General features: G+C 38.1%; 2 protein-coding genes across 2 annotated transcripts; both read right to left on the bottom strand.

Annotated features, from left to right (window-relative positions):
• Positions 1–2,182: 2,182 nt before the first annotated feature.
• On the bottom strand, positions 2,183–6,177 carry LOC118477112 (low affinity vacuolar monovalent cation/H(+) antiporter-like). Its single transcript, XM_035970925.1, has one exon. The coding sequence runs from the start codon at positions 5,662–5,664 to the stop codon at positions 3,400–3,402; it is 2,265 nt and encodes a 754-aa protein (XP_035826818.1). The 5' UTR covers positions 5,665–6,177; the 3' UTR covers positions 2,183–3,399.
• Positions 6,178–6,318: 141 nt separating this feature from the next.
• LOC101850099 (ankyrin repeat domain-containing protein 39) lies at positions 6,319–10,475 on the bottom strand. Its single transcript, XM_005102766.2, has 3 exons — positions 10,245–10,475; positions 7,439–7,645; positions 6,319–6,666 (listed from the first exon to the last, which is right to left on the bottom strand). Exons 1-3 carry the CDS (start codon positions 10,467–10,469, stop codon positions 6,523–6,525), a joined length of 576 nt encoding a protein of 191 aa, XP_005102823.2. The 5' UTR covers positions 10,470–10,475; the 3' UTR covers positions 6,319–6,522.
• Between the last annotated feature and the right edge of the window lie 2,676 nt (positions 10,476–13,151).

Genomic DNA, 13,151 nt, shown 5'->3' with positions numbered 1-13,151 from the left:
TACCTTGACATCCACACATTTTTAACATTAACTTCAATAACGTATATATATTTAAAGGGAGGGAAAGAGTTGTTGGTGGACTAAGAGCATACAATGCTCAGTTATAATTTGAAAGACATTACCATTGTTTACTGTGTGCTTAGTAAAGGAGGAATGGTATAACAATAACGGTCAATAAATCAGATTGCAGGTTCCACCTTTCAGAATATAAAAAAATCAAATCGATGATTAGGGCACAGTTTGTCAAAAGATGTACGGTATGGCACAGATAACTCAAACGTCAGGAATTGATAATTTTATGTGTCTGACATATCTCTGATTTGGCCTAACCTCAAAAAATAGATTCTAGCGAAATATGAAAGAGACATCAGTAGGGGAATGGCAATTTGTACAAGCTTTCCAGGATTTCAAGTTCTCCATGTTCGTGTTAGGCGTGCCCTACTGTGCTTTTTCTATACACGAATTAAGGGTTTAGTTTATTACAACTGCAAGCCTAAATTTTACACAGAACAACATTTCGTAATTCTATTTTTTAATTCAGATGTTTTTACGCCCTCATCAACATAATTTAGCTCGTTTAAGGAGGCAGGCTTCGACCTTGCCTGTCAGAACCAACTCGAGCTGAAGAAAGGGAGACAACATTCTAGCAGAAAGACAAATACTTGAGATACTCAATAAAAATTTTCTCCACTCAAGAATCGAACTCAGGCCACCTGTGTGCAACACCAATGTCTATAACCACTACATGTACAAAGCAGATGCTGGATTTTTTCATTATCCAACAAAACAAATGTATATATATTTATATAACAATGCACTGATTGTCTTAGTCTTAGTGGTACATGTACTCTTATCAGGCATGCCACACACAGGACAAACAAAAGGTCAAGAGACCAAGAGCAAACCCTCCTTAGAATAAGTCAGAAATTCTGCAGTGATTTATGGAATCATTTGTTGGGATTTCTCTTTACCAACACAAAATAAAAGTAGATTCTAGTTCAAGATACAAAAGCACCACAAAATGAACATATATATACATACATAATAAACATAATAATAGAAATTCACGATATTACATGAATTTAACTAAATATAGGTGTTTCTACACCCCAGTGACATAATTTAGATCAACCTGTCCCCGTGGTTTTACGCACCCCACATAATTTAGCAAAATTTGACCATTTTTTGCATAATTTCTGATTATTTTGCTTTATCATTCTTTGCTAAAATTAACAGAATCGCATAATTTCACATTTTGGGGCTCAGTTTACATAATTTCAGAATTTTTCTTGCATAAAACGACGGGGACAGATCAACTAGGAGGCGAGCTTCGACCCTACCTGTCAGGGCCAACCTACGCTGAGAGGGATACATCATCCCAGTAGAGAGTACAGACTGAGGTACTCTTCTCCCTACACAGGATTCAAACTCAGGTCTTCTGCGTGCAGTGGCAAAGCACCTAACTGCTACATTACAGACGATGGTTTGACTACAAATTATAAGGGACAACACAGAAGAATAAAAATTAACAACTCATTACTGTACAGAAACGAAATGAAAGTTTGTGCAAGTCGGTATTCAGAGGACCTCTTGATTGAGCTTGGATAATTATAATTTCAAATCTCAGGAAAATTTTATGGAATTCTCTGTTTTGTTGTTTGAAACGGTAAGCACATTAGATCATGTCAGGAACTTAAACCATTGGCTGTTTTAATCCTTCTCACCACAAGTAAAAGCTCCAATCACTTTATTGCTTATGCCTACTTTCGACTTGAGTCCACAAATACTTTGGGCCCTTATGATTAGATTACCTCATGTAGATACCAATATAGGCCTACCCAAAACATGATACCAGTACAAATGTACATGTATATTTTTTGTCTTCTTTATCTTCCTCTCCCTGTAGCACATTCATTTCCCATTGTCAATTGTACATGAACAGCTAATTTCATATCTGTAGTAATATATATTATTTTTCTTAACAATAAAAGTTTAGAATAAAATCCATTAGCTTTTCTAAAAGAAAATAAATATATTTTTACTCAGATCTTTACTTTATCGGTCCCTGTGGTTTTAAGCACTCGTATAATATAACAAAATTTGATCATTTTTTGCATAATTTCTGATTATTTTTCTTTATCATTATTCTTAGTTAAAATTAACAGAATCGCATAATTTCACATTTTTGGGCTCAGTTTGCATAATTTCAGAATTTTTCTAGCATAAAACGACGGGGACAGCTTTATGCTTTAAGTAAGGGGTAAAAAGGAGAGATCCATACTCCAAGTTCTTAATTAAATACACACACAGGAAGAAAACTCCTGCTGCAGAAGGATAAATAGGATTTTAAACTTTGTATTGACAATTTACCTCAACAAATATATTTTTGCGCATGAGAAAGGAAATGACCAATTATTTCAGTCTCAAAAATTCATACAAACTTACCTCAGATTCTTTGAAAAGCATAAAAAATGGAAAAGTAGTTGGACTGTTTGTCCAGGAATTCCATTTGTATACACATGTAGCGCAGTAGGCCTACAGGCCAAGACTTGCTATTTTGCTGTCCTTTCGTTATTACAACACCACAGTCAACCTTTTCAGGTACAAAAGTGCAATTTACGTATTAACAACTCCCAGTGCCATTGCTAACTACATTGGAGAATTGTGCTGTTGAGTGTAAGAGTATAATCTATCTAGTATCTCCACTTTTTGTCAAAACTGTCTTGCCATTACCACAGAAAATAGTTCTGGCCCATCTCCTAGTCAATAAAAGTCTTTAAGCAGTTACTTTGAAGGATTTTTTCATGGTTAGAACCAGAATTTAATTCATAGTGTAATTTTATTTTATTTAATGGCAAATCCCATTGCCCTCAGCTCATTAAAATCGTAAATGGATTGTATCATTGATATAACTTATTCTCATATAATAAAAATTAATGTTGTCAGGAGCCAATAATTCTCGTCAAAAGGATAATAATATGTCAGTGTATTCAAAGCAGTCTTAAACAATAACGACTGTGAAAAGGGTTTACATTCCATCCGACACACATAGGTTTGTGCCATCATACAAAATACATGTAGCTGAGTTACCCATTGATATTCTTCAACTATTCTCTGACTACCTTAAAAAAAAAGCTTTGAGCCAGCTGGCAATTGTTTCTTCGACCCCCAAGAAATTATGCAAACGATGATAAATTTTTGCTAAATTATGCGGGGTGCATAAAACCACGGTGACAGATTTGTTAGTCCGTCCGGAGCCAGTCCTGTTCTTCTAGAAGAATCCTCTTAATCCCTACGTCACAGACAGAGACAGCTACAGGTCAGGCAGTGAAGCATTACGGCAGACCAATCTTTTACTTTTTAATTCAAAATCCACGATTGCAAGCAGTGAATATTTCATCACTGTGACTTGCAAACAGCCTGCTCTGGGGTTACTGTGAAAAAGTACATGGCCATCAACAAAATGTAGATAAACACAACGATGGAGCCTTGAAAATAATCGCTCTTTCCATCCTGGAAAATATAGTTGATGACTATGACAGCAAACACGATGGCCCATAAATGGATATCACTGAATACAGCATTGAAGCCCATGGGGTATATTAGGTTTGCTAGGACAATGATCGGCAGCTGCACCATACACACTTGGATGGCCGCTGCACTGCCAATTTCAATGGCAAGGTTCACGTTATTCTGTAGGGAAAACTGAATGCCGTTTACAATCTCCGCCAGCATGGAGACGATAGATAACAAAGTGACACCAATAAAATATTCTGAGATTCCAGATGCGTTCAGCAAAGGCGGGATGTTTGCAGAGATGAGATCAGACGACAAGGCTATTGCCGTAGCACAAAGAAGGAGAATAAAAGTGCTTTTAACCCTTGACCACTGCGCCCTTCCTCCATGAGACCCCGCCCCCTCGTCTCGCTGGCGGTTCTCAAAATCATCAAATATTTCTGCGGTATGAGTTTTCATGGAAAAGATCAGTCCGATGATGTAAGCAATAGGCAAAATCAGGGAACAGGTGTAGACTAGGGGCTCAACGTGAGCTTTGTATAAACTCTGGTTATTATCTGGTCCGACCGTGACAGTGCGACAACCAGAGCAAAGAAAACCTGTGCCGTTTTTAATAGTTCCATTTACCTCACTGTGCGGCTCACAGCTGTCACATTCCAAGTTTCCGTAAATCTTGGAAAAAATGGTGGGTGCAAACACTCCGATGACAGCCACAAACAAGAGAGATGAGCTGATGTTTGCAGATTTGGGATTAAAGTTCTGCCGGCGGAATTTGAGCCCACCAATGACCATCGAGAGGCCAGGAACTAACAAGATGCAGCACAGAATAGAACCAGTTAGTGTTGACTTGACAAGCTCCACAAAACAAGTCTCGTTATCATCTCTACCCTTCTTCAGCATCATGATAAACAGCAGAACTTCAACCATGGAACCAAATGTTGCGTTCAAAAAAGCACCAACAGCAAAGTTACTCACAGCTGAAATGCTAGTTATAGCCATGCCTATGTAGTAAGTGACAGGAAGTATTGAGAGAATGCTCAAAATACATTTCATAATAGGGCTGGTGAGCTCATTCTTTGAGTCAGCATAACCAATGGCGATAGACAAGATGACAAAGAGAAGCAGGTTGGCCACAATAACATTGACCCCATCCACTGTGTACTTGTAGTAGTAGACGTTGAAAGCTTGATGCGTGTACATAATAATCTTGTTACGTCGGAGACCGCCTTCCTTCAGTCCCACTCCAGAATCTCCGACTCGTACTTCATCCGCAGGCATGAACAAAACTCGGGTCATCGTCTTGATGTTGATCTTCGCTATAGGAATAGTGACAACAAAGAACCAGGAGACGGCAAACAGGACAGCATGAACCACCCACAACACCGGCAGCCCCACAAGGAACCACAGGTAGGTGCCCGGATGATTCTTGGTACGACAGAAGGAGAGTGACCAAGCAAACAGCAAGTCATTTTCTCCCTCTCTTCTGCCTGGAAGAACTGGGGTGACTTCTGAATGATCACAAGCCGGCACAGCACCCAGCCCATCTGTCTCACTCTCTTCCCGGATCATTGAAGGTTTTATGAACACAGATTGGTACACAAACTTCCCGAAAGGCCATAGGAAGTAGCGAGCAAGTCGGAAACACATTTTTCCATGTTTGAAACCCAAAACAGAGAAGCACATGACAACCCCAATGACCGAGTACAACAAAGCCAACCACCAACCAACAAGAAGAAAGTAAAGAATATTAGAAATCCTGAAAGTTGACACTCGTACTGGGGTGTAACTACTGATATCAGAAAAAAGAGACTGTACAATTTCAGATCTGGAATCAATCGACCGAGAAGAAACGTGACTCTTCCACTTTCTTAACCCAAACCGATAGTTATTGTATATTTTCTTAGCTTCCACCTCATTCTCCGCTTTTTCTACAACATTAAACTCATTCGAGGTCTCTGCCTCTGTCTCGAATAACATGCTGGTTCTGTGGCGTGTGGTCCCCGACCTGCTCGGGCTAGAAAAGTTGTAAGTTTCGCTCACATTCTTTCTCTGCGGACTTATAGGAGGCGGTGGCCCGACAGCTTCATCATTTTCCATCTCAATGGCATTGTCCCAAGAAACAACTTGATTGTGGTTTGATGCTGCCATACTGGAGGTTAATCTATGCTCAAATCTGATGAAACCTCGTCTCGAAGTGTCAGAAAGTGAAAGAAACACTACACTTAAATAGGAAATATAGAAGATAAGGAGAAAAATACTATAACATCAATATACCTTAACTATGAAAGAGTATTGAAATTTTCTGAATGGCACTATCCCACAAAAACTGCCTATATCACATCTATTTAAGCAAGATACTAAATGCGTAAGGCTTAAGGAAATTTGCAAAACCACTATATTAAAAAGTATGCATAGAATTTCCAGAATGTACGATAGTTTTATAGAATCTGGGAAAATAGCAAGTGGAAGACTGGTGTTTCAAAACTTTATGGATGTATGAGAGAGGAGCCTCAACTTTAATACTTAGCAGCCTGCTGAATGCAGGATATCTCTCTTATTACATGAAAGTTATTGTAAGTCAAAGGACAACAAGCTACAAAAACAAGATTCAAATCTATCTTCCCCCCCTGGTTTAGAGGGCTGGTTGGGACTATTAATATTAAATCCCAACTGAGGCGAAATAATACTGAAGTGAATGGATTTTATAATTTACACAAGTGTGATCTTCAAAAATTAACACACGTATGGTATTGTTCACAGCACAACAGTAAAAAAATAAATGTGCAATTAATAACAAAGGTTGATTTGACAAAAGACTTTAATATTATCACATAATTCAACACATTTGATCATACAGTTGTAAGATATTCATCGATATGTATTAGTAGAAAACAGCTCATTGACACAGCAAAGCCTTTATTTATGACTTATCCAAGGAGAACCACATCCTCACTGGTCCTCAGTACTACTGAATCAACACAACTTCTTGCTATTGAATTGTCACTTCTACTTCTGCCTCAACAATTCTTTCACAGCCTCTGACTTAGCGAGAGCTTCTGGCTTTCTGCCTTTGTTATCCTGGATCTCCAACGCTGATGAGTCGGCTTTGATTAGAAATTCCACTGTGGTTTCAGCACCTTTTTCCGCAGCCTGCAAACAAAACAAAACAATGAAAATTTAAAGACCCCCATCTGTGATAAAAGTCTCGTTCAAAAGTTATAAAGCTCAACAGTTCTCAACATCTCATTATTCCAGACAGACGGGAAGGAATAAATCAAAATGGGAGAACAGACTGGACATGACGTCATGAACAATACTGGTCGTAATCATGTCTGTCATCTGGGGCTGTAAAACATAATAAGCAAACAGTAAACAATAAACAAAGCACGCAGAAAGTGGTTAATGTTAAAAAAAATACAATTGTAGTAAAACTACCACATATATCCATTTCTCCATGTAAGACTCCATCACACATCAATTTTCACAATATAACAATTGGCAGAGTTTGTTTCTGTTTTAGTAGAGGTTCTACGGCCCTCGCAACTACAAAATAGAGTCTTGAGCCACATCTTGGAAGTACAAGTATAATTAAAATGTTTGAATTCCAATCAGAGCAACCTCGAACTACTTTCTTACATTTTTAGACTTCCTAAAATGTCAGCTCTACATGGCTTTAGGTTGACCAAGTGCTGCATCTTTGACATGAACTAATCAGTGACTGGGTTTGAGTTAAAGAGAAGGTTATCCATACAATAACGATCATAGAATGCAGGAAAGAAGCAAGACAGATTATAGACAGAAACTACTGAATCAAAAAAGAATAGAAGTAGGACCTACCAGTGGCGCCTTCCAATCACCCGTTTCATGACTAGAAAGGCTCAAACACAATTTAAAAGACAAACAAAAATCGACTTATTCGTACCTTGTGCAAAGGCGTCATGCCATCACAATCAATCACTAGAGGATCTGCTCCGTGGTCAAGTAGAAGGCGTACCACTTGTGAATGGTTCATATAAGCTGCCCGGTGCAGAGGAGTAGCTCCACTGGAAGACGTCCTCACATTGACATTTGCTCCATGGGACAGAAGCAGCTGACAGATATCTAGATGTCCACTCCGAGAAGCGTAATGCTGAGGAAGATATATTTGAGATGTTATTTTTTTAAATCGTTACAGTAGGGTGAAACTAAAGAAATATTAAACTAGGAAAACAAAAAATTATGATGATGAAACAAAATCCAATAAATTATAATCCCAGATGACCTAGAGAGCTTATATTATGTTCATGGGCATTGGCAAACGTTTTCAGTTTTCCTTCAATCCAGAAAAATGATAATAAGATGAATAGTAAATTAAAAATTTATATAGTGTATTTCGACTCTATCAAAATGCTCAATGCACTTTACAATTCATGCAAAAAATATTGTTCCAGTATTAGTACTATTAGTGATCTCTCTCTCTCTCTCCCTCCCTCCCTCCCTCCCTCTCTCTCTCTCTCTCTCTCTCTCTCCCTCCCTCCCTCCCTCTCTCTCTCTCTCTCTCTCTCTCTCTCTCTCTCTCTCTCTCTCTCTCTCTCTCTCTCTCTCTCTCTCTCTCTCTCTCTCTCTCTCTCTCTCTCTCTTTCTTCCCAATCCCTCTCCCCACAGTTTCACCAACATTACAAACTAAAAATATGCCTCAACAAAGAAGCATTTTTTATTCAGTGGAGTCCGCATAAACCAAACATGGTTGATCTGAAAACAGCAGTAAATTGAATGAAAATAAAATCCCTGATTGTTTTTCTTCTAAATTTGAGCAACTTCTCTTCATCGGAAAACTGGATCAGCCAAGAAAATCCAGAGGTCCCGCAGATTTCAGGTTCCACTATATGTCGTTCTCAAACTGTCTTCCGACCATTTAATTTGGCGAGTGATTTTCTTAGTTCAACAAAAGTCTCGGATAAATGTACTTTTTATAGTGTGTAAAAACCAAATTCCCATAAAAACCAGTCACACCCATCTTTTACGACACACTTTTATTATGGTCTGGTATGACATTTTAATTTTAGTTTGGACGGATCTCAGATTCAATTTTTTCAGACAAAACCACAGCACTGTGCTAGCCAACATCATGGCTATGATTGATGCTGAACAGTAAAATACCCACATTAAAAAAAGTTGTTCATTAAACTCATAGAAACACTGAGAGGGTTTTTTAAACTTTTTAAAAACTAGATCTTTATACAACACGGGGAGGTTCGCTCTCTCTCTCTCTCTCTCTCTCTCTCTCTGTGACTCTCTCTTTTCCTCACCTCTATTATAAAAAGGAGTATGAGTTGTAATCTTTAAAATTCAAGAGGAGAAACTGGATTCCACACATTGTCTTTTGACGTTATTAACAGTTCAGAAGCATTATAATCATTATTAAATGCGAAGTGACTATTTCTCCGAACGTTCGGGAAAATAAAGTTGACCTCTATTTCTCCTAACCGTTTCCGATCTTGAGATTTTTGGTTATTTGCGAGATTTAGGCGTCATCTTTCATTCTGCCATTCGACGAGGACTGGGAAGGAGTATTTTTTTGCATCGAATTCAATTTCTAGAGCAAGAGATTTTTAAATGTCTGAATATATTCAGATACTTCAATTGTGGTTCGCGCAACGTTCCCGGACTATACTTCATTTGAAAATACCTTCAAAAGGTACTGCGAGAAAACAATACTGCTCGACCATGGAGGTAACTTTCTATTTTGCATTTAGTCACCCAGCAAAAACTAAAATCCTCCATTCATGTTTTTAAAAATCTACCCCCCCCCCCCCCAATTCACACCTTACACACATACACACACTCATACACAAAAACACATACACACGGGCCAGTCCATTCGCTTTTATTATCAACAAATCTCAAGAACAGAAACCGTTCAGAGAAATAGAGTTCAACTTTATATTCCCGAACGTTCGGAGAAATAGAGCCGGCCTATTAAACATTTGGAGTGTCCAGTTGTGAACAGTGCTGACAAAATGGGTTATTTCTCGGATTCTAGCCCTACGGAAATAGATATGTCTTATAATGTCACGCTTATAGATGAAGTTTTTACAATTTAGAAGTATGAAATAATAAATTACTCTGAAAGAATATATAGATCTATATATCTATATATATATCGCTATATCTATATCATCAACAGAAAATCTACACTACAAATTTGATCCTAGTGTTGATTTTTTGTCATTATATATATACCATTTGTGGATTGCGAGACGTAACTCACTTTTTGTCAGCACACCTCAGAGTCTTATTGACTCAAAAAATAGGAAGAGGCTAGCCGTACTTAATGACGGCTAGACTGGTTGGCTAGCGGTACTTAGACGGCTAGACAGCTGGGCTAGCCGTACTTATTCTTAATATGATGGCTAGACTGACCATGTACTTAACATATTTGAGTCGATAGGGCCAAACCTAGATCTAAGTACGGCTAGACTGGCAGTCTCTCAGGCTAACTGTACTTAATTAAGTACGGCTAGCCACTTCGCAAAAAACAAAGTCCAGTTTTACATACATTTACATTACAATGACAGCTTCATTGCTAATATCAAAACTTAAACTAAATCTAAATCTAGATCTACATATCTAGATCTAGATGTAGATCTAGATCTAGATATACATTCTAGACTAGATCTAAATTTAGATTAGTAGGCCTATCAAAATCAAAACAGAAGAAAAGTCAACAATAAACAAAGACAGCTTACCAAAGCAGTGTAACCGGATTTGTCTGTATCGTTCACATGAGCACCGTTGTCTGATTTCAGTTTTTTTGTCACGTCGTCTATATCACCAGCAAGAGCAGAACTCCATATTCCGCGGTCAAAATCTAACTCCTCTAATGTTTGATGAACAGATGGATTGGTCAGGTGATGATGACAATTATGCTCTACTTTCTCTTCGCTGTTATGCGAGCAGCCATGTTGAAACATTTTTCAGAATATTAAACTTCTTTCACAAAGAGTGCTGGACTGTGCTGGTGCAGTTCCGTCCCTTGGGGAAAGAAAAATGAGCGAATCTCCATTTAAGATTCCTTCCGATGTGGTTATTTTTGTAGTTTAAAAATTATTAGAAAAAATAAGAATACCTTAATTCATATTCTACTATTCTTTTTTTTTTTTTTGGTTGGTCTTTTTGATTCATTCTATTCAATTCTCTAAACTTTATATAGAATTACATAATTGGATTTTTCAAATGTTTTTGGAACACGTCTTTACACTAGGACGATAACTAAATTCTTTAATTAAAATTCGACAGTGAACTGGCATCCAGGCAAATGACATAATACGTTTTAAGAACTGTGGAGACACTAGACGAACTGCAGCAGCAGATTGTGTTTAATCAAGAATAGACTGAAGAAAAGAGATGGGGGGAAATACTGAGTAGGTCCATATAAAAATACAGCGATGCAAAACTAAAACAAGAGGTGACAGAATGATGGACAAAAATTCTGGCTTCTTGTTGCAACCTGTCAACTGTAAAGGGATCACGGAGCAAATTATTCTCAATTGGTGATCATTAATCACTGGTTTGTTTGAACTAATAGTGGTCATTTAAATACAGTGGTGTACAACACTATAAATTTCATTATGCAAGCTGCACACCTTTAAATCGCTCTCTTTTAATTTCTGTATCTACAGACGAGGATGATGCCTTAGGGGTGACCTTCATAGAGAACGGGACAGTGACAGCTTTTATGGTGCCAGAAGGTAAGGGTGTGGAGCAGACAGCTTTGCGAAGTTGAAGGGCCTGAAGTGCTTCTGCAAGCTCAATGATGGCCTGCCTTGCAACAGCCAGTTCGAATCAACTGCTTTTGACGACCTGCGTTTGTCTTTTGTTGGTATGACACGAGAGGAGCATAATATTTTTTGACGCGTTTTTACGTAATTCAATGATTTACTGTTGTAACATAAAAACAGTCATAACTTCACGTAGAAGAAAGGTATTTCACTAAAATAAAAAGCAAAATGTCCACAAATGGCACCTCTATGCTGTGGTATCAGAATTATTTGCTTCTATGCATTGTCATCATGGAAAATATGTTCCCAAAGTAAGCAAAACTTTAAAACCTGTTTTCTCAAAATTTGACACTCGAACCCCTGTTCGCTTTAAAATGCCATAACTTTTCACAGAATGCTCCAATTGCTTTCAAATAAGTGCAAAATGCTCGGAAAAGACGTGTCTTTTAAAATCTGCAAAAAAGTTCATTTTGAAATTTTGCACCTTGTGAAGGGTTTTCTCAGAGCCACACACATACATAGTTTCTCAATTGTTGACAGTTTTTTTAAGCAAAATAAAATCAACGCACTATCAATCTTCGACCCCTCCAAATTTCAGGACTACCAAAAGTCGTTTTCTACAGCTTTTTTAGGATTATTTAAAGAAATATTACTGTTTTGCATAAAATCAAGTTACAAGCTGAATTATAAGTATGGCATTGCTATGATATATTTAAGTTCGCTCAGGGTCGTACAATTTTTGGCCTTTATTCAACTCTGAACGACTACAAACTCGACAAAACATTTAGAGAAGTGGGCAAAGTCCTAGCTCTGGCGTGGTTTGCTCCTTCTTTCCTATCAAGCATCTGTCGTCTTTATCTCCCCTCCTTCTTTTTTATGTTTGTTACTCCCTTGTAACACCTCTAATTTTCTGGCGCTCATATAACCGTATGCAGTTGCGAGCGCCGTAAAACGTCTACTAAAACAAACATGAAACAAAAAGCAAAATCCTAGAAATCGCACTGATGTTTATGTCGATCCACAAGGACATCATTGACAGTATCCCCAACGTCGTCAACAGAATATTAGACATTTTTGCTTCTGCAAAAGAACGAAAGGAAGACTTCTTCTTCAAATAGATTTTCTCAAAACAGGTAGGAGGAAGAAAACATCTGATTTACCTTGCCCTTGATTATCTCCAACCTGCTGTAACCTAATTGTGCACACCCACTTTTTAGACCCACGAGCCGTCCCTGCAGTCATCATTATTAAGTACGGCTAGCCTGGCCATCCAGCTGTATATAGGTCAGGTTAGGCCCTATTAACCGAAACCTGTTGAGTACACCGGTCTCATTAGTAATTACTCAGGTTTGAAATACATGCACTATCAGTAAGGCTCCTTTAGGTTTCGTCTCAAAAACAAATACTTTAGGTATTGCAAACTAAAACGTCATTTACAATTCAGGAGGCCAATTTTTTTCTGTTTGACAGTCTAGCCATCATTATTAAGTACGGTTAGCCTGCCAGTCTAGCCATCATTAAGTACGTCTAGTCTCTTCCTTTTTTTAAAGCTGAGACATATATGCAAAGAGTCAAAGACACCCAACCTATTTCCATGGTGGAAGTTGGGGGATTCCAAGAGTTGATTATGTATGCAGTTGATCCCCCAATACTTAAAAGGCAACATTTGTGGGTTCAGCTAAAGTAGAAAAAAATTAAGTCCTACTTGAGATGGATACTGTTAATCACGCTTACACAGCCTCGTCATCAAAGTACCCCACCTCCCCCCTGCCATACTCTCAAAGACGCTGTGCATAGCCCCATCAACAAAGTACTCCCTCCCTCCCAACGCCATACTCTCAACACAGCTTCACCATCAAAGTATCCCTCACTCCC

Source organism: Aplysia californica, unplaced genomic scaffold (genome assembly GCF_000002075.1).
Source record: "Aplysia californica isolate F4 #8 unplaced genomic scaffold, AplCal3.0 scaffold00339, whole genome shotgun sequence".
Classification (NCBI taxonomy): domain Eukaryota; kingdom Metazoa; phylum Mollusca; class Gastropoda; order Aplysiida; family Aplysiidae; genus Aplysia; species Aplysia californica.
This window is presented reverse-complemented; position numbering and strand designations above follow the sequence as displayed.

Bases quoted from the DNA above. Each gene is read 5' to 3' on its own strand.
- LOC101850099 (XM_005102766.2), bottom strand. From the start codon at position 10,469: ATGTTTCAACATGGCTGCTCGCATAACAGCGAAGAGAAAGTAGAGCAT. The intron at 7,646-10,244 runs GTAAGCTGTCTT...TATCTTCCTCAG, and splicing joins AATCCGGTTACACTGCTTTG to CATTACGCTTCTCGGAGTGG. The intron at 6,667-7,438 runs GTACGAATAAGT...TTTTGTTTGCAG, and splicing joins GCATGACGCCTTTGCACAAG to GCTGCGGAAAAAGGTGCTGA.
- LOC118477112 (XM_035970925.1), bottom strand. From the start codon at position 5,664: ATGGCAGCATCAAACCACAATCAAGTTGTTTCTTGGGACAATGCCATT.